At 37.6% G+C, this 20,267-nt stretch overlaps 2 protein-coding genes and 1 long non-coding RNA gene across 4 annotated transcripts; 2 read left to right on the forward strand and 1 right to left on the reverse strand.

Annotated features, from left to right (window-relative positions):
- The first annotated feature begins 1,116 nt into the window (after positions 1 to 1,116).
- On the forward strand, positions 1,117 to 11,764 carry LOC121374274 (PR domain zinc finger protein 10-like). 2 transcript variants are annotated; one of them, XM_041501312.1, is made up of 8 exons: positions 1,117 to 1,873; positions 4,341 to 4,424; positions 5,302 to 5,355; positions 6,347 to 6,499; positions 7,012 to 7,121; positions 8,025 to 8,177; positions 9,042 to 9,147; positions 9,753 to 11,764. In XM_041501312.1, the coding sequence occupies exons 2-8, from the start codon at positions 4,379 to 4,381 to the stop codon at positions 11,681 to 11,683; spliced, it is 2,553 nt and encodes an 850-aa protein (XP_041357246.1). In that variant the 5' UTR covers positions 1,117 to 1,873; positions 4,341 to 4,378; the 3' UTR covers positions 11,684 to 11,764. The 2 variants fall into 2 exon arrangements, with proteins under 2 accessions (XP_041357246.1, XP_041357247.1); XM_041501313.1 differs by lacking the exon at positions 1,117 to 1,873 and having other exon boundaries at positions 3,830 to 4,424.
- LOC121374279 lies at positions 5,018 to 20,206 on the reverse strand. The gene is made up of 3 exons (XR_005958218.1): positions 20,174 to 20,206; positions 6,413 to 6,484; positions 5,018 to 5,182 (listed from the first exon to the last, which is right to left on the reverse strand). It is a non-coding gene; the product is annotated as an uncharacterized LOC121374279 (long non-coding RNA).
- LOC121374277 lies at positions 11,915 to 15,326 on the forward strand. Its single transcript, XM_041501315.1, has 2 exons — positions 11,915 to 13,508; positions 13,583 to 15,326. The coding sequence occupies exons 1-2, from the start codon at positions 13,039 to 13,041 to the stop codon at positions 13,722 to 13,724; spliced, it is 612 nt and encodes a 203-aa protein (XP_041357249.1). The 5' UTR covers positions 11,915 to 13,038; the 3' UTR covers positions 13,725 to 15,326.
- Positions 20,207 to 20,267: the final 61 nt, after the last annotated feature.

The following is a 20,267-nucleotide window of genomic DNA, read 5'->3' on the forward strand; positions in this document are numbered from 1 at the left end:
ACTGGCAACATTAGAGGCAAGTGGAAAAAAACATAATTTACTTTTGCGTTATGAATAAAAGTTAAAATTCATATAAAAACATATTATTAAGTTTTAAAACCATACCAATTGCAGGGCCGTACCCTCCGGGGGGGGGGGGCAGGGGGGCAGCTGCCCCCCCTGAGAATCTTGTCCTTTTTTTTTTTATATATATCTCCAGTAATAGCATAGAAATGTTTAATCTTTATAGTATGTTAAAAATTATTTATAAAATTTAGTGCCCCCCCCCCCCCATGGATTTTGGTCAGGGTACGGCCCTGAATTGAAATAACATTAAAACATTATTATACATATTTTTTTAATTAATGTAAATATAAAAGTTTCTTTTCAAATTATCATCAAATTGCATTGGTTAAAATCTTATTTAACAATACAGGTATGAAGACAACTGATGGAACAGCACACACGGTTCTACCTTTAGTCTAAGTAAATGTTATTATTTTGTCTTCACCCGTGCATACCGGCATCGGTGGCGTCGTGGTTAGGCTATTGGTCTACAGGCTGGTAGGTATTGGGTTCGGATCCTAGTCGAGGCATGGGATTTTAAATCCAGATACCGATTCCAAACCCTGAGTGAGTGCTCCGTAAGGCTCAATGGGTAGGTGTAAACCACTTGCACCGACCAGTGATCCATAACTGGTTCAACAAAGGCCATGGTTTGTACTATCCTGCCTGTGGGAAGCGCAAATAAAAGATCCCTTGCTGCTAATCGGAAAGAGTAGCCCATGTAGTAGCGACAGCGGGTTTCCTCTCAAAATCTGCGTGGTCCTTAAAACCATGTGTCTGACGCCATATAACCGTAAATAAAATGTGTTGAGTGCATCGTTAAATAAAACATTTCTTTTTTTCTTTCACCCGTGCATTAAAAACGAGATTACTGTTAATTTGCTAAGGAGCTCTCCTTTTAGTTTTGAGGCTATTAATCCTACGGGACATTCCAAATTTCACAGCACCAAAACCACCATCCGCCTGTTACCGACCCCGGTCAGACTGCTGATGCTCCCTTGCACTTGCCAGTGCAGGAGGTTCAACCTCCAACCCACCCCACCCCACCCCTTTCCTATCCTGGACGGAGGAGCCAGCCGAGGCCGGTACTTGTGCCCAGGACAGGCGTGCGCTACATGAGCTTGTACTGAATGTGCACATTAAACACTGACCTGACCTAAGGAACGGTTTTATTTACATACACATTTTAGTAAATTTGTTATTATTATTATTTATTTATTTTTAGTTTACGTATGGGTTTGAAACTCAGTAATATGTTGTGCCAATTCATCGATTCCCTTTTCAATGAAACGGACTTTTAAATTGTATCATGTATATATTTATTAGACATCACCTTTTTAATGTAAAATATTGTAACCTTTATATAGGCCTAATTATACACAGGAATTTTAGCAGGGGATCTAGTCTGTGGCGAGTGAAGTTTAATTGGGAAAGGTCCAATCATGCTTCCCCGGAAAATATATTGATTTTTTTTTTTTAAATTGCTTAAGCGGCGGAGGTGGAGGTGATTTTGACCAAGAACATCCCCTTTTTACACGCATACGGTATAATCAACATAATTTTACTGGACAAAAGCATGGTTTATTACAGGACTTATTGTAAACATATATTAGGGTAACATAAGTTAATAATGTACTTGAATACTTCCCATTTCCAGCCAAAATATTTGGCTGATATTTGTCGGTGCAAAGTAGGCCTACATTATGTTTTGTGTAACTTTGGTAACCACAGAGATACAAACTGCATAAAGGTAGTTTTTTAGTTAACAGTACGTTGTTTATTTTTGTGTATACCCATAATGCACCTCTTCGATGGCGTCCTGCTGAAGGTTGGAAAGATGCAGAATTTATAGATAATAATTTTAAAATACTTATTTTCAGAAAAGTAAATAATTAACTTGCCTCGCTTGTTAAAAAAGAGATGTTTGAGCAAATCATTAACATCATCAGTTATATTAACTGAATATTCTTTTGTCAGATATTTTGATATAATGTGACCCAAATCTACCCAGGTTGGGCCTCCATTTTGTTTTACATGGATGATGGATCTGAACTGAAGTTTACTAAACTGTTTAGCTAAAACTTTATTTATTCCAAGATCTATCATGAGCAACTTGCAAATTTACAGATATATCATTAGTATTAAACTATAAGTTTTAATGTTGTAATAAATTGAAAAAAAAGAGAAATAAAATATTTTTTTGTTAAAATTACATAGTAACATACTAACAAACATTTTCATTTAATTTTAAAATACTTTAAATAGCAAAACAATAAAAAAAAAAAGAAAGAAGATTTTTAAGGTGTATAACTGATAATAATTAAATGTTTACAAAATAACTTCTTTTTTTTAACTCCAAATGGTTTACCTGTCATGTTTCCTTCAACTTAGTTCAAGTTCAGGAATAGAAACAAATACTCACCCTAGGAGAGTAGAAATTGCTGGGGACAAGTATAATTTAAATTGTGCTTGCCCGTCAGACCAGTAATTCTGAGCCAGCATTCAAAATAAGCACTTGTCCATTTGCACTTACAAAGTCATCATTTACTCAGACAGTCATAATGTACCACAGTGGTTATCTGCATGGTGGACAAGTAAAAAATTATCAAGCAGTATGATAATTTTTAGCATTTGTTGTACTTCAATCATACAAAAGAAATTAGCGGTATCCATTGAAAAATGCAACACAAATATTGTGGATTCTGAGTTGAACAAACATACATGTAGTCTTGTAAAAGTCCCAGTTCATAAATATTTGGAATACCATGGCCGACATAAGTAATTTATTTGATCAACAAATCATATTTGATATTCAGCACCATTTGCAGTTAAAACATAAAATAAAAAGTTTATTGTTTATTTGTTTAATTTTAAATAGAAAAAAATTGTAACTTTTACCACAAATGTGAAAGCCAGTTTATCTTTGATTTTGGGGGAATTAGTGATTACATCATCAGTTAGTTGATACAAAAACCTGTTAGACTATTGATCTAGGCCCTAGGTTGAACACATTTATTATTTATTAATTTGTAAATTATTAAATACTGGACTAAAACAAAAGTTTAAACAAATTTAAGATCGATCAACAAAACCCAGATGACCCCGATCACGTGATTCCTTGTCAGCAAAGTTAAAGTGAAATTTACCCAGCAACATGTTCTTAATGGAATTAGATCAAATAATTTTGTCTAGAGCTGTAAAGCTACATTTCCCATTTTATGTAAGATACAAATATAAAAGAGACCAAATAATTAGAAAATAAATATGAAATGTAGCTTTTTAGAGACATTTGGTCTAAGAGGCTGTGCTCTCGCTATACATTTGACTGGTTTTCATTGCATCCTATCCTATCATATGTGTATGTTAGGCTTTAATTTTTTAAATTTTTTTTAAATGTGGTTGTTGCATGGCTTGAACTTTTCCTCCAACATCCACTACCTGTCCTGTAGTGTAAGTTTCCACATTTGAACAAATGAAATTATTGCTGGACAAGTAGATTTTTAGACGTGCTTGTTCGGTGGACAAATGAAAAGTTCTGCTTACATATATGTGTGGCACAATGGGCAGGACGTAGCCCAGTGGTAAAGCATTCACTTGATGCGTGGTCGGTCTAGGATTGATCCCCATCGGTGGACCTATTGAGCTAGTTCTCGTTCCAGCCAGTGCTCCACAACTGGTGTAACAAAGGCCGTGGTATGTACTATCCTGCCTGGGGGATGGTGCATATAAAAGATCCCTTGCTGCTAATTGAAAAGAGTAGCCCATGAAGTGGCGACAGCGGGTTTCCTCTCTCAGTATATGTGTGGTCCTTAACCATAGGTCTGATGTCATATAACCGTAAAAATAAAATGTGTTGAGTGTGTCGTTAAATAAACAATTTCCTTCTTCCACATGCAACACAAATTTTTAGATATTTACTGTAGAGTACTTTTGCCATGGTCCTTAAATCAGCTTGTTAGAACTCTCAGATTTCATCTTTTCAGGATGTCCCAATAGTAGGAGGACTAGTGATTTTTCTTGGGGACTAGTAATTTTTCTAGGCTACTCGTCCCCCAGACCAGTAGAAATTGTTTTTAATTTCTACCCATGAAATACACTGTACAAATTAATTTATTTTAAACTTCATAAACTTCGATTTCTCTCGCATTGTATTACAGTTTATTTCCATGTTTAAGATTGTCATACACAAATTTAGATTGCATCAACAAAACAACCGTTCATTCTATTTTCAGAGATTTGTAAATTAAACTTAATTATATAAAAGTGTTTTAAAAGATGTATACTTGTACTTGCAGGTTTTTAGTTTTCCAGAAGGGCTACTGAGTTTGCAGTCATGGAAATTCAGGTGATGTCTGATGAGGGAGCCATTGAAGATTCTGGTTTGTGATCTTTTAATGTATTTATTTAAAATATAAATTGTATTATTCACATTATAAACTATATTGTGTAAGTACATGTATGTGTGTGTGTGTGTGTATTGGGGGGGGGGGGGGGGGGATGTAGCCTAGTGGTAAAGTGCTTGCTTGATGCACAGTTGGTTTGGGATTGATTCCCGTCAGTGGGCCCATTGGGCTATTTCTCATTCTAGCCAGTGCTGTGGTATGTGCTATCCTGTCTGTGAAATGGTGCATATAAAAGATCCTTTGCTACTAATGGAAAAATGTAGCAGGTTTCCTCTCTTTAGTCACCAAATAGTGGTAGTTAAAAATGTGTTGAGGTGGTGTTAAAGTTTCCTTTCCTTTCATGGGGCAGGACATAGCCCAGTAGTAAATCATAAATGGAAAAATGTAGCGGATTTTCTCTCTAAGACACAATGTAAAAATTACCAAATATGTGACATCCAATAGCCGATGATTAATAAATCAGTGTGTTCTAGTGGTTTCGTTAAACAAAACAAACTTTATATATGTATTGTACTTGTACATACTTGGTGTAAATATTTAAATTGAAGGATGTATATGGTATCCCAGCACATCTAATCCAGCTGTTGGGTAATTTTATCAGAAGCCTGCTGCCATATTGTATCCTCCAGCTTCCCAGACAGAATACCGCATACCACTGTCTTTGATATATCAGTGGTAAATGGGAAGTAATTCGGTCAGTCTTTTGAGAGCCTGTTCTTAAATTTGATCAATTGCTGCAAAATATTTTCAACTTACATGCTATTTTAACATTTTTATCTAGATTATTAATTCTTTCAGCTGTAGGTGAATGTAGGTACATGTAAATAACAAAATAATCACTTACTTATTTCAGAACTGCAAGAATGTGAAGTGGAGGTGGACAGTGACATCAAAGAAATAGTTTATTGTAAGCCTCATGTTTAGTGATTAGTGTTTTTGTGTGTGTTGTTTAGTTATTTTGAATGAGTGAGGGGTACTGGACATTGAAATACACTGTTAGCTACATTGATAAGCCCTTAATAAGGTGTAATTCTTTTTCGGAGGGGGAGGGGGGGGGGGGGGGGCTGGTTGGTGGTTAAGATTTGCTTTATTTGTGGGGTTTTTAGCATGATTTAAACTGTTTTGTATGTATTTTTAAATTGTAAAAAGTTTTATATTTTTGTGTATATGTATTGGTAGAATAACAGTTGTACTTAGTTTTGAATATAAATACTTTTGTTTTTAGAGTGTAAGGACTGTTTTGTCGGTTTATTTGATGGACGGGATCTATCTGAGTCAGTAGATCAGATTTTCTCCCAGTCCCTACCAGTGGCCCACAACATGTATCTCAAAGGCTGTGATGTGTGCTGTCCCTGTCTGTGGGAAAGTGTATATAAATATTCCTTGCTGTTAGTGGAAAAATGTGGGTTTCCTCTGAAGGCTATTATAAGAATTAACAAATGTGTAACTGATGATTAATTAATCATTGTGCTTTAGTGGTGTCATTAAACAAAACAAACTGTTTATTTGATGCAAGGACTTTTTATTTTAGTGTGTAAGAACTGTTATGTTTCTTTGATATAAGGAATGTTTTGTCTTGTTAGTCCCTGGGCCTGCTGGTCCAAACAGAAGGGACTATAGGTTTCATCTCCGTCCTTCTGTCTGTCCAACATAGTTTTTGGATGTTTTTTTCAAAATGTCTTGAGATACTGAGCTGGAATTTTGTGTATAGTTTTATCATATACTGTTACAGACTAACTTTGACTTGCATTGTAGTTTACTAATTTTTCACAGTTATGGCCCTTGAATTTAGGAGATAAGAAAATTTGTTGGGTCAGGTAGGGGACGTGTATTGCTTTAGCAGTACTCTCAAAATGCTTGTTTATTTGATGTTCCGACTGTTTTGTCTTTGTGTTTAGGGTGTAAGGACTGTGGCTTGAGCTACAAAGAGGAGTGTGAAATTCACTGTGATGGCGGTGTGGTACCCATCTCTGATGGCAAAGCTCCAAGTCGTGCTCGAATGTCTCTTCCTTCTGTTCTCGGTTTAAAGAAGATTCCTGGAACAAACGAAGGTTAGAATAGTTACTGTGTAGCTAGGTTCAGCAATCAATACACACAGTTTTCATAGTGGTTTGGAAAAACATGGAATTTATAAGTGTAATTTTTCAGTCCAGGAAAGTTAAAGATTTTTAGTTGGGCCTTAAAAAATTGGTGAATATGTGGGGGGTTTTCAGTTTAAAATAATACAATATGTGATTAGCAATTCTTATCAGAAAAATTGTAATATTATCAGATTATGTTTACGACTGAAGAAAAATTCTTTAAAGTCCTCAAAAAGATCAATGGAAAATACCTTGGAAAAACAAAAGACGTCAAATTTAGTAATAAATAATTGAATGCACCATGTTATAATGCCCTATGTTCAGTTTTAAACATTAAAAAAATACATATACATTGAAAGTATGACAAAAAGAATACATTGATGTCCAAAATATTCAGGTTTTTTTTTTTTTTTTCCAAATAAATGTTATTTAAATTTTTCAAATTTTTGTTTGTTATTTATTGTCAAAAGTTTTTTGTTTAGATGCTGTTTTCTCAAAACGTGTCATCAAACATCGAAGTCAGTTTGGACCGTTGGAGGCACCACTTTATGCAACACAACCAAAAATGGACCCTGCCCAGCTTTCCCTCAAGGTTCTTCCATCCGTTATTTAGAGTTTTGTTACTTACTGATATATAGAAATGAAGGGTATACACACCAACAGAGAAGTGAAATATTTGTGTGTGTGCTGGGTTATTTAGATGATAGTTCATGTATTTTGTAATTTCTTGTCTATACATGTCCTTAATAAATCAGCAGCCACCACTGCCATCCTTAAACAAAGAAGAACGTAGCCCAATCCATAATTTCCATAATTTCCATAAACAGTTTGGAATTGGTCAATGAGCGAAAACCTATTTTAATGCCTCTCCAGCATTTTACAGAAATACATAAACATGTTAGATGAGTATTTCTATATATAGTGTTCAGGTGTAAACAAATTTTGTTTTTGCCAGCAGTGTTTCTGCCAGAAATAAATTTTTGGGTATGGCGCTATGGAATTGAATGCAACCACAGTCAACAGGGGGTATAGGGGGCCTCGCCTAGAAAGAAGATGGGTTTAGTTAAGAGTTAGGGTTAAGAAAAGTATACATTAATATTAAGCATAATTAATTTTGTCAAAAGGTTAACTTTAAAAAAAAAAAAAGTTAAAACATTTGGGTATACCCATTTTACCCGCTGGCGGAAACCCTGGCTAGTTTTGAGATGTGTAGACAATTTTCTTGGACATTATTCAAAAGTGGTTAATTTAAAGAAAATACATTAGCCAAAAACTAAATGTTGTAGCCACTTTGCCTAATAATCACCAGTTGATTAATTTAGCAATAGTCAAGGTGAGCCTGAGTGTTTGATATAAATCGTACACTAAATGTTTACAAATTTATATTGTTTAACAAAATAACATTAATTATTTTAATTTAATAGAATATGAAGGTGTAGAATCGTTTTTACTTCATTACATGTTTTTTTATCACTGCAGCTTTTTTTACTTGCAGCTTGTTACTGATGATAATACACTGTGGATTTATGATCAGACCGATGAAGAAGAATGTAACTGGATGATATTTGTTCGGGCAGCAAAGAATAAAGCAGAGCAGAATTTGGTTGCTTACCAGTCACAGGGCAAGATTTACTTCGTGAGCACAAAAGTGAGCAGTTTTAAAATATATTCCTGGATATTATCATAGAATTTAATATACTGTCAAACCTGGGTTAAAGAGGCGTTCTCATTATGCGATTTGTCGTACTGACCTGTCCCATGCGATTTGACAGCCTTACAAAAATTGGAAGGTGTAAGACTAAAGTCATTCTGATTTAGGTGTTCTCACAGTACAAATGAATTATTGAATGAATGTTTAACGGCACCACCGACCTCACAGTACGACTAATCGCATAATAAGAACTCCCCTTATACAGTTTCAAAAAGTTGCTTCTTAGGCAGTAGGTTGCATAATACAAGTCAAATGGTACTATATTGGTGATTTGGGAGAGAAGTAAGGTAATACATAGTTTTTTGCTTAGGTAGCAATTGTTTTTATGTCAGCAATGTATGTTAGGGTTCTGGAAAATAAGGCAGAGTTAAACCTGCCTTCAAAGCCACCTGTTTAGGGTGGACAATTATCAGCGATGGCCACATTGATGTCTTCCCAATACATTGTACTTCTGTACTACCACCTGCTGTCATGATCACTAAATGGATGGGATGGGAACTCTATTTACGTGCCCATATCCACAGAGGTTCAGGCACGCCCACCTCGGATTTGGCCTTTGACTTCGCCAGTGACCAATTCCGGGGCAGGAGGGGTGATCACTAAATAGCATCCAAAAGATGGCTATAACAATTATGTGGACAAATTCAGACTTCAGAGCAGGTTTTCAGATGCTATGTTCTCCACCAATTAGCATGTTGTAATTATTGTGTAGTCTGATGTTAGCCACTTCTGTGGTTGTTTTATGTTTGATGCATAAATCATTAAATGCTGTTCTTTGTAAATGCAATTTGTTTATTTTAGGCTATTCCTGCATCAACTGAACTCAAGGTTTGGTATGCCAAAGCATATGCTGTTAAAATTGGAAAACCTATGCTTGATGAGAATGTTGAAAACCAAGTAATTCCAGGTTTGTTTTAGATACAAAGCGACAGAAGTCTTGTTTGTAGTTCTTCACTGTATGTTAGTTTATTTGCTTTTAAACATCCATTCATGATTTTTATGTAATCCCCAAAACTAAACTGATAATTTACCTAAATTAATCATAGTAAGTAGGAGTTAAAAATAATACAAATGTCTTGTAAGGTTATAGATGAACATTTATTGTTTGCATGTATCAAGAAATGCTTAATTTTGTTTTTTAATGTGATGTACAAAAACATTTGTGATGATTCTACTTTAACAAACTGTTATATAACAATGACATGATTGTGCTGTTTTTGTTAACAGTCCATCAACTGAATATTTGAAAACTTTCATTAACACTAATTGTAGCTACAATCTATAATGTATTTCCCAGTCATGTAATAGACTCTTAGGGCCAACTCTGGTTGAGCAGAAAATTCTGCCAAATTATCTTTTAAACTTAATTTTTTTTTTAATTTTAAAATATAAATTATAAATTATTGCATGAAACTATTTTGCCAAATTAAAATAAAATTTGAAAGAGTGAAAGAGCTAGCCCAGACTGTACATTAAATTTAAAATTTTTTAATAAAATCTTTTTGTTATCAGGCAAACCTGTCCTGAGGAGGTCAACTATAAATAAATCCCATGTGATTGAAGACCCTGTGGAGAGTGACTCTAGTGACTCAGACACACAAGAATCGGCCTATTGCTCATCATGTAAGAAATCATTTGACAGTATGAGGGAGCTATACGAACACACCTGTCTCTCTAATGACGGGGACGAACCAATGCGCACAACCAGACGCAAAGGTAAGCCTCGTAAAATACCACTGAAGATAGAAGATGTTGCGGAAAAGCCTAAACGAGGAAGGCCTAAGCTGACAGATGAAGAGCGACAAAAGAGAGCTTCCATGAGGCAAGCTAAGCTAAATATTTCTCCCAAGATGAAAAAGGAAAAAGATATAAAAACAGGTCCTTGCAAAAAAAAATATGTTCGAAAAGCTAGGCACATGTGTTCATTTTGTGATGAAAAATTTGCTTCAGAGGAGACCTACAGAATTCATATTTCAAAGCATACTGGGAAAGCTCCTTATGAGTGTGAATATGAAAACTGTGGGAAAGGTTTTAACACCAGATTCACATATTGGCGGCATCAGTTAACTCACGTGAAACCACAAAACAGACAGTGTACCTACTGCGAAAAAACTTTCAACCGTGTGGATCACCTCAAGATTCACATGAGAACTCATGATGCAAACCGTAATGTATATTCCTGTGATAAGTGTGGAAAATCATACCTTTTTAAATCAACCTATGACTACCACTTAGCAATTCATGAAGCAAAAGAAGGTATGGCCACAACATGTAGTATTTGTAACAAGAAATTTGACAGTGCCGAAGAACTGGTGAAACATACAAAGAGTCACAACCGTTACAAATCAGTCTCTAATACACCAAAATTACACCCATGTCCGGTTTGCAATAGGATGTTTGGTACTAAGAAAGATGTACGAAGGCATTCAGTTGTGCACACTAAAGAGAAGCAATATTTGTGTGAATTTTGTCCTCAGACATTTGGTCGAAAGGACCATCTGCATCGACATTACAAGTGCAGCCATCGCCATGAAGTTCTCGAGCAAAAATTTGCAAACTCTGAGGAATTTCCCTGCAGCATTTGTTTGTACACCTTTAAGAAGGAGAAGCATTTGCTGCATCACATAAAGACTGTCCATCCTGCAGGAGAACAGAAACAGAAAGAAAACACACCCAGGACACCAAAGAAGAAGCATTCGACAGTTCAGGTTCAAACCCACATCGTGGACTCATCCCACATTGTTGCCCAGCAGATTCTACCCCAGGATGTGTTGTCTCAAGACCCAGTGTTCACTGTTGCAGGAACACCAACCACAATGGTAATCAACACTCACAACAACCCCAATGCTCAGCCGTTGAAAACGGTTCCATACCGGTTTGCTCCTCAGGTCGTCTCGTCCACACAGACCTCCAGTTCCACCAACGACCCCAATTCTCACTCTGGAATGAACACAACGGAACCTGTCCAGCAGCAGAGTTACGTGAATGGTCAGGACCCCTGCAGTCTGACCACACTCATCACGTATGCCGAGCAGCTCAAATCCAGAGGTATCTTCACGTCTGACCACCAGCCGGTCCATCACAGGCTCCAGCAGCCGACGTGGTCCAGTCACGGAGCAGCCTCTAGTGGCCCTGAAGAACATTCGTATGCCAGTGGAAGGACGAAGACGTTGAACAAATTCACCACACCGGGACCAATGGGAGACATGGAGACAATTCGGTTCATACAGAATCTTCCAATCAATCATGGCCCATTCCCAGCTTCACTGTCCCACACTGGAACGGGGCAGACAGGCATGTCAGTTGGTTGGGACACCATAACAGAGTACGTGGCTGTGCAGCCTGTACAACAGACGGTCAGTTTGACTGAAATAGGGCAGGCCAGCATGGTGCATGCTGGTCACAGTAGTAGTATGGCACCAGGAAACATGCAACCTCATTAGTGTTGTCTTCAGTTCTTTTACCATTTGACTATGCAGGACATTAGTTTGCAAATACTGTAAATGATTAAAACCAATATACTATATAGTGCTTATGATGGTTGTAAATCAGACATATTGGAGATACCAACTTAAACTTGAGAGTCTAAATATTAACAGTGTACACAGGCCCGTAGCCAGCCATATTTGTGGGGGGAGGGGTGCGTTGAGATAATTAAATTTGAATCATACTTGTTAATAATAACACTAAAACTTCATACTTTATTTTGAATTATTTTTGGTCCATTTAAACAACACTCAATAAGACAACTTGCCCATATAAAATGACGTAATCAAATACAATGTTCCCCGACAACATAATATTTACGTTCATCGAGAAATGAACAAACTCACGTTGCTACGTCTGGACCAATAGGATGACATTATATTGTAATGAATGTAATGGAAATTTCATTGTATTTCAATTTTTTTTTTTTTTAAATGGGTTATTTTTGTGGAATTTTAAAATCGGAATATTTATATATTTTTATAAAGTAGTATGATCTTGTTCATTCCAATATCCAGTGAAAACGTGACAGATAATAGTTTCTCAACCACTAGTCTGGAATGGTGGTGATCTGCAGCAGTGTCTGCTGATCTGTGTTAAGTTAAGAAAATAAGACAAATCCAGTCAATAAAACAAGGACTGGGATGGGAGGCTGAAAAATGACTTGCACTAAAGCCCCAGTCTCACATACATGAATTATACCCGAATGTTCAGGAATATACACGATCCTATGCAGCCCCAGTTGCTCCCGATTTTAATATTTTTTTTGCATGATTCGGCTTCTTTCCCGAACTGCGTACGAATGCTCATGACTGTGGCAAGAACTAATATGATACCACTACGATCTTGATAGGTAGGTAGGTAAAGTATTTTACGTGCATATATGCCACGAAGGCTTTACGCACGCCTATCACGGGCTTAATCTCCGACTTTCGGCAGTGACTAAGTCCGGTACAGGAGGGGGGTGGGGAGTAAGTTTGAAGTGGGCGGAATTTGGAATAAAAATTTTAGTACGGTCAAAAAAAAACCCTAAGTCTATGGAGAATAATCTGCATCCCAATCATGTCCGGACTAAGAAATTAAAACCAAAAAATATATTTGAATGCTCGGCCTAAATTGTTTTAAGGTGATTTGAGCAATTGAACGGGTGCCAAAGTAAAATGCGTTGGATTTTTTATAAAAAAATAAACAGAGAAATTTAAAGTCCAACTAAGCCCCAAAAAGGAGGTTGCCTGTCCTAGGTAAGATAGGCGGTTCCCGGCGCGACGTGACCACTAGGGCTTGCCCCACTCCCCGTAGTTCCGTGGTGTGGATGGCAATCTGGTGGCCATCCAAGAAGGTCTTAAAATTCTCGAAGATCCCGCCTGGCAGTCTGTCGGGATTGGAGACGTCGCCCACCAAGTACTTGGAGTACTGGCCTCTGATCTTGCCGGCTGCGAGCTTCCAGTCGTCCCGGGCGGAAGCAGAAGGCCGCGTCTTGGCTGGTTGGTCCCCCGGGGAGGATTACGGCCTTCCACTTAGCAGCTCCAACATCCAAGGTCGCCCCTGCGGAGTCCCCCATGGGGGGGGGGGGGTCTCGACGCAGATGGACGACGGGCAGGAACAGTTGACGCTGGCCGCGGTGCATAAGTTGGCTGCTCTACCTGCCGTGTCGGTTCAGTCGGTTCGGTTGGTCGGCGAGTCACCTTCTGTCTATCCCTCCGGTTTGGTCATGGTGGGGGCGGTGACGCAGACGGGACCGCCGCTGGCAGTTGAGCCACCAGCTTTGTTCCTGCCTGAGCCGGCCCTGGCGCACGTTTCCTCTTCCTCGTTCCTCTGTTCCCTCCTCTTCTGGTCGTCTTTTCCCCCGAGTCGCCATACACTAAGGTCACGGTCGCCCGTGACCCCGTGTACGCGACTCGGTACTCCACCAGAGCCCACAAAGAGGCAATCATTCCCCCCAGGTGGGGGAGTAGCTCAAGAGCGCACGTTGACATGTCTTGTCGCATCACTAGTTAGTAGGAGAGTCCTACGATCTTGAACCAGATTCATTACGAATTGGGACGACCTGCTATGTGTCCCTTAGGATGCCTTCCCGAAAACGCATCAAGAATTACTATGACATGCCTACGAATCCGCACAACTTCTACACAAATCAGTACGACTGCCTCAAGAACCAGTACGACTGCCGCAAGACGCCTATATGAAGGCTGCCGAACAGGCCAGATTTCATTCGACGTTCTGCCTGCAAGCAGTGAACATCACCATGCCGCTCTTCAAGAAGTCGGCAACTGGCTGCAAGGGACGAGGGAAGAGCCAGTGTACCCGTGGAGAACCAGAGGCAGAGAAAGAGCCAGAGGTAGAGAAATACCCTTCAATAGTTGTACAAATACCCCATGTTTAACCACAAATATCCCGAATGTGTCTACGAACATACTACGGTTACGCATGATGCCCTCAAGAACTCGTAAGATTGAGTCGCGATTTCAACTTTATTCATGATTACTCCCGACAGTTTTGAACGTTCAAAAGTCGGGAGTCAATCCAGAATACTGACGAAATGCTAGGAACCCCTTACGGTCTCAGTACGTGTATCTAAGAATCGCCAAGAATTCTTAAATTGTGCCCTTTCGGGATATAATTCATGTATATGTAAGACTTGGGTTTAAGTGAAGAATTGTGTTATGGATTGCTTTATTGTTTTTGTACAAACATCATTTTAATTCATATTATTGTATGTGTCTTATGCATTTTGAGAAGTGCATAGAGATCATGGAATTATATGACACCATTATTTATATTTTACTTACAATAAGAATAATAGTACCATTATTCAAGTGCAATAATCATCTGTATAGTATATTTTATACTACCATTGTAATATAGCTGTCAGCTGTAGTACACAGTGTACATATATATGTACATTAATTCATTGTTCAGATAATGGCATAATTTCTTATCTACTGGTATTGTTTCATATAATCAGCAAGGGATCTGTATTTGAATTTCTATCATTGTTATGTTTTAAGTTTGAAAAGATGTTTAAATTTATTTTAAACCTGGTTTGTAAGGATATGTGAAAAATAGAATGCTACATTCATATCCCTTTGATACCATTTATCTTACAACTCATTTAAAAACATATCCAACTTGCTTTTGCTTGTTGGATCTATACGTTTTAAAACAACTCATAAGACAGATGGTATCTAATGGCCACTCTTAGTATTTTCTATAAAATTCATAGTGGCAGATTCAATAGCGACAAATACATTGGATAAGTTGATATATATATTTGATCTAAAAGAGCTAGAAATCTAGTTTGCTCAGTAACTTGTGATTGCCTGTTTATCATCTAGAGATACTTTACTCACACACACAGTTACAAACTATTTTAACTATTATTTTTATGTTCTCCTTTTCGTCATTCTTGACGATAAATTTGAAACAAATAGAAGAGGCAATCTAGAGTTTACGTTTAATATCAAGGGCTTATAACCTCAAACAGGCCTCGGTGGCGTCGTGGCAGGCCATCGGTCTACAGGCTGGTAGGTACTGGGTTCGGATCCCAGTCGAGGCATGGGATTTTTAATCCAGATACCGACTCCAAACCCTGAGTGAGTGCTCCGCAAGGCTCAATGGGTAGGTGTAAACCACTTGCACCGACCAGTGATCCATAACTGGTTCAACAAAGGCCATGGTTTGTGCTATTCTGCCTGTGGGAAGCACAATAAAAGATCCCTTGCTGCTAATCGGAAGAGTAGCCCATGTAGTGGCGACAGCGGGTTTCCTCTCAAAATCTGTGTGGTCCTTAACCATATGTCTGACGCCATATAACCGTAAATAAAAAATGTGTTGAGTGCATTGTTAAATAAAACATTTCTTTCTTTCTTATAACCTCAAGTGCTTAAAATTGTTTGAGGTGGGTTTTTTCAGTTAACAAAATTAATTTTGAATGTGTTGGAGACTGGATGTTGTGTACATAGGTTCATTGTGAAAACAGTATTGCAGATGCTGTACATTCAGTGTATGAATACAGTATTTCTGCTTAATTACATGTACTTCAACTCCTGTAAGGTGCAACGATGAATTATTTTTGTGCATATCAGCATTAAACATCTTTTTAAACACTAATATGATGCACTGAATCAGTTCATGCTTTGATATGTAAATCAGGTTTTATGTCATTCTGTGTCAAGTATTCACTGGAAATGTCACTTTTCTTAATGCTGCAGTCTGTGACATCCACAATAATTTTCCTTCCATCGCACACTTTTGATACCCTTTAACTGTAATGTGGGTCACATAAGAACATATTATTCTCCATTTAACACTGAAATGGGTCACTTTTTCAGGTGGGTTGGGTTTTTTTTTTTTGTTTTTTTTTAATTTATTTATATTTTTTTGCACAGTGCATTGCAGTGTATTATAAATCATGGCTTTTTTTATTGTATGAAGACAATTGACTGTTATCGTTGATGGCGATAATTCACTGTAGTTTGTATGTTGCATTATATTATGTTTAGGCCAGATGTCAGCATTAATAATTGCAAGTACTGACGATATAATGATTTAATCATGTTATTAAAAGTGATCTATCCTTTTAATTGTTTGTTTTTCCTCACTTTTAATACGAGTGTGGCATCATTGTGTAGTATTTGTGCTAGTCACCAACGTGTAAGAATTATTTTATGAGATGACTAGCAATTACGAGACTAAAGATGTGTAACGTCAGATGAAGAAATTACGAATTTTACGCACGTTGATAAACGTTTGGTTGTCAAAATTAATAATTTTCATCTCAAGTATGTTGTCACATCATTTTATCATGTTGTTAAAGTACTTTTCATGGTTTACCTACATTCAGAATTTCCAATCAGTGGAACTCTCTATTTTGAATGAGAGTATTTTTAGTGGTTTTGCTTTTTTGTTAAAATAGTCATTAAAAGTTTAAAACTAATCACGCTAGTCATATGTGTAAATATTTTGTCTTGCCATTAGGCCTACAACATTTGCAGAAATTGCAGGACTGTAAGGAATAGGTCGTTACAGTTTATTCCTTGCAGCTATTTAGTAGCCAGGCTTTCTGCCAGAAAGACATTTTATGGAATTGAATATTTACAATGTGTGCTGAATGCAACCGCAGTCCCCAAGTAAGAAAATGGGTTAGGGTTAGGGTTAAGAAAATCAGACAGTAATGATGAGTCGTTAATTTTGTTAAAAGGTTAACTAAAACAAATAATAATTTGCAAAACAATTTGGGTATGGCGCCATACCCGTTTTACCCTGATAGCCTATATTTTACAGTATTACAACGAAACAAAAGTCCATAAGAATCAAAGAGGGAGCATAAGTCCAACCTCTTCCACTTGAGACCACAAAACTCATTTTTGGCCTTACTGTACACAAACCATTTTAGAATATGGTTGTGACTCACCAAATTAGTGTGCTCCACTTAATCGGCTCTTCAGACATCGTACCTATGGGCCTAGGCCCCGTTTCACGAAGCGATCTTAGACCTAAGATTAACTTACGGTGATCTTATGGCTAAGATCGCTTCGTGGAACGGGGAACATATTTTCAAGAATACTCCAATAATAGCTGTACTTTAATACTAACAGGGATTTAGACTGCCTTTCACAAGGTTCGAATTTCTTGGGATTTTATTTATAACCTGATCAAATGACCATTGTATTAAATATATTATACAATTGATAATGGAGCCTAAACATCCCACAGATTTATCTGCATTTGTTGGATTAGGAAATAAAAAGTTTGGTTTGTTTAACGACACCACCAGAGCACATTCATTAATTGATCATCGGCTATTGGATGTCAAATATTTGGTAATTCTGATTAGTAGTCGGTAAACCCGCTTTTTCTAATGCAGCAAAGGATCTTTTATATACAATTTCCCACAGACGGCCTTTGACCAGTTGTGATGCACTGGTTGGAACAAGAAAAGACACCAGTCAGTTGATTGGATCCACCGAGGTGGTTCGATCCTGCGACGCGAGCACTCAACCGACTGAGATAAATCCCGCCCCAAATTAGGAAACTTGTTATGTGTATAATGGCGAGGGAAGATGGCATAATAGGACTACGAGTCACAAACAGAATCAAACTATGCATGTATAAAATTGTTTTATATAAATACAGGAAATTCTGGGGACGGGTGGGTTTCCCCCCATGTCTCTCCATGGCTACGGGCCTGAAAAAGTGCACAAATAATAAATAAATGCTACTACTTGAAAGCAGGCCCGTGGCCAGCATTTCGAGGGGGCGGGGTCCACTTGGTATTTGCTAGGGCCTTTTGGATATGAAAGTGCCTGAGGGCGCGAAGCGCTGGAGCTTTGTATGGGGGTCCAGGGGCATGTTCCCCCGGAACATTTGAAATCTCTAAAAGCTTAAAATGTGTTTTCCTGGCATCTGTAACTTAAACAATTATATTTTAAAACAATGATTTTCGAATATTTTGTAGATTGTGTGTTTAAGATTATGAAATTCCAGCACACAACAGGAGTTAAAGGCATATTGTCACAGACCACTGACCTATTACATGGCCTAACAAAGTATTACTAGTACTTAAATATATATATATTTGATTAGTTCTTAAATGTGCTTTATTCAACCATCTACGTAACCACCATACTCCACTTATTGATGATATTTTGTAAAAATAATGGAATTATGGCAATGGTCCATAATTCAGAAACTAACATTGCTGAGAGGGTTGACATGGATTTCACTCCATCATGGTGTAGTTAAAGTATATGCAGTAGCTGTAAAGATTAATGTAATTTTGATTTATTATTCATTTTTAGCGAAATAAGGTCCTTAAATCTGTGACAGTATGCCATTAAGGGTACTGACCCGAGCATAAGCGTACGGGATCCCATTTATGTAGGGTGTGTGTGTGTGTGTGTGTGTGTGTGTGTGTGTGTGAGGGGAGGCTGATTTTAAAATGCCGAATCTAGATTACAATGTTTATTCATATTAGCATTACTGCCAAACAGCTATATAGGCCTAGTGTTGCAAACGAATCACAACGCATTTTTACATGGGTTACAACTAATATTTTGGGTAGAATAATAAAAGCACATGGTGAGAAATGTATAGGGCAGCTCATTTTTCCCGAATTTCTCTATTGTTTTTGCCCGAATTTGAAGATTTTCTCCAGGACTAGGGAGGGGGTAGTTGCCTCCCCTCTGTCTCATATGCATATGGACCCGGGTTTTTGTTAAATATGTTCGGCAATTGTTATTATAACCTTAGTAACAGAAAAGGTACGTGTACATCAGAACTATGATCAGTTCCTTTAATAATGAACATAGTCTACTTATGAAAAACGAACCACGTTACTTTCTTAAAAATTGTATCATCACAAATCACCGCCAATATTTACAGCCACTGTTAAGTGTACATGTGTAGTCCTCAAACGTTTTCAGCAAAAGGTATTGCATAAGGTATTGCATCCTATTTCATTTTTGTCACTGATGCGTCATATCATCAACATGACATCTACATATTGGCCGTAAAACGCTTTGAAATACTTGGAAATAACCGGCATAATAAAGCACCACCCTTTGATTACTGATATTGAATGTGTTTTGGGAGCGCATCATCCTTTGATGTTTTATGTTGAAAGTTTATGGGGTGCACACCATCCTTTGATGTTGATGTTGAATACTTTTGGGGTGCGCATCCGTCCTTTGATTGTTGAATGTTTGATGTGAGCACCCATCCCTTGGTTTTGATGTTGAATGTGTTTGGGGTGCGCATCCATCCTTTCATTTTGATGTTGAATGTGTTTGGGTTGCATACCCATCCCTTGATTGTTGATGTTGAATATTTTTGGGGTTCGCGCCCTTCTTTTGATTTTGATGTTGAATGTGTTTGGGGTGCACACCCATCCTTTCATTTTTATGTTGAATGTGTTTGGGGGTGCACACCATCCTTTGGTTGTTGATGTTGAATATTTTTGGTGTGCGGCACCCGTCCTTTGATTGTTGATGTTGAATGTTTTTGAGGTGTGCACCATCCTTTGGTTGTTAATGTTGGATGAATTTTGGTTGAGCACTGTCTTTTGGTTAATGTTGAATGTGTTTGGGGTGCACCCCATCATTTGTTTATTGATATTGAATAATGTTTGTGGGTGCGCACTATCCTTGATTATTAATGTTGAATGTCTTTGGATTGCGCACCCATCCTTTGATTGTCGATGTAAAATATTTTCTTTGGGTGCCCATTGTTGATTTTGAATGTTTTTGAGGTGTGCACAATCCTTTGATTAGGTGTTGAATTTGTTTTTAGGGGGTGCGAACCATTCTTTGATATGTCCTTTAGTAGTTTTAAGTAAACACCGTCTGTTGACTTTTGCAGAATGATACATCAAAACGTTTTTCTTGTCTCTGAAACACAAAAAGAATAAAATAATAACAACAAAAACAATAACTAGATTTAAAACTTACCGTGATGATGGGCTAACGGTGCGTATATTGTCTATGACGTCACAATGCTAAACCTTCCCACAAATCTAAGCCGTCACTGGGGAGGGGGGGGGGG

Source organism: Gigantopelta aegis, chromosome 6, assembly GCF_016097555.1.
Source record: "Gigantopelta aegis isolate Gae_Host chromosome 6, Gae_host_genome, whole genome shotgun sequence".
NCBI lineage: Eukaryota > Metazoa > Mollusca > Gastropoda > Neomphalida > Peltospiridae > Gigantopelta > Gigantopelta aegis.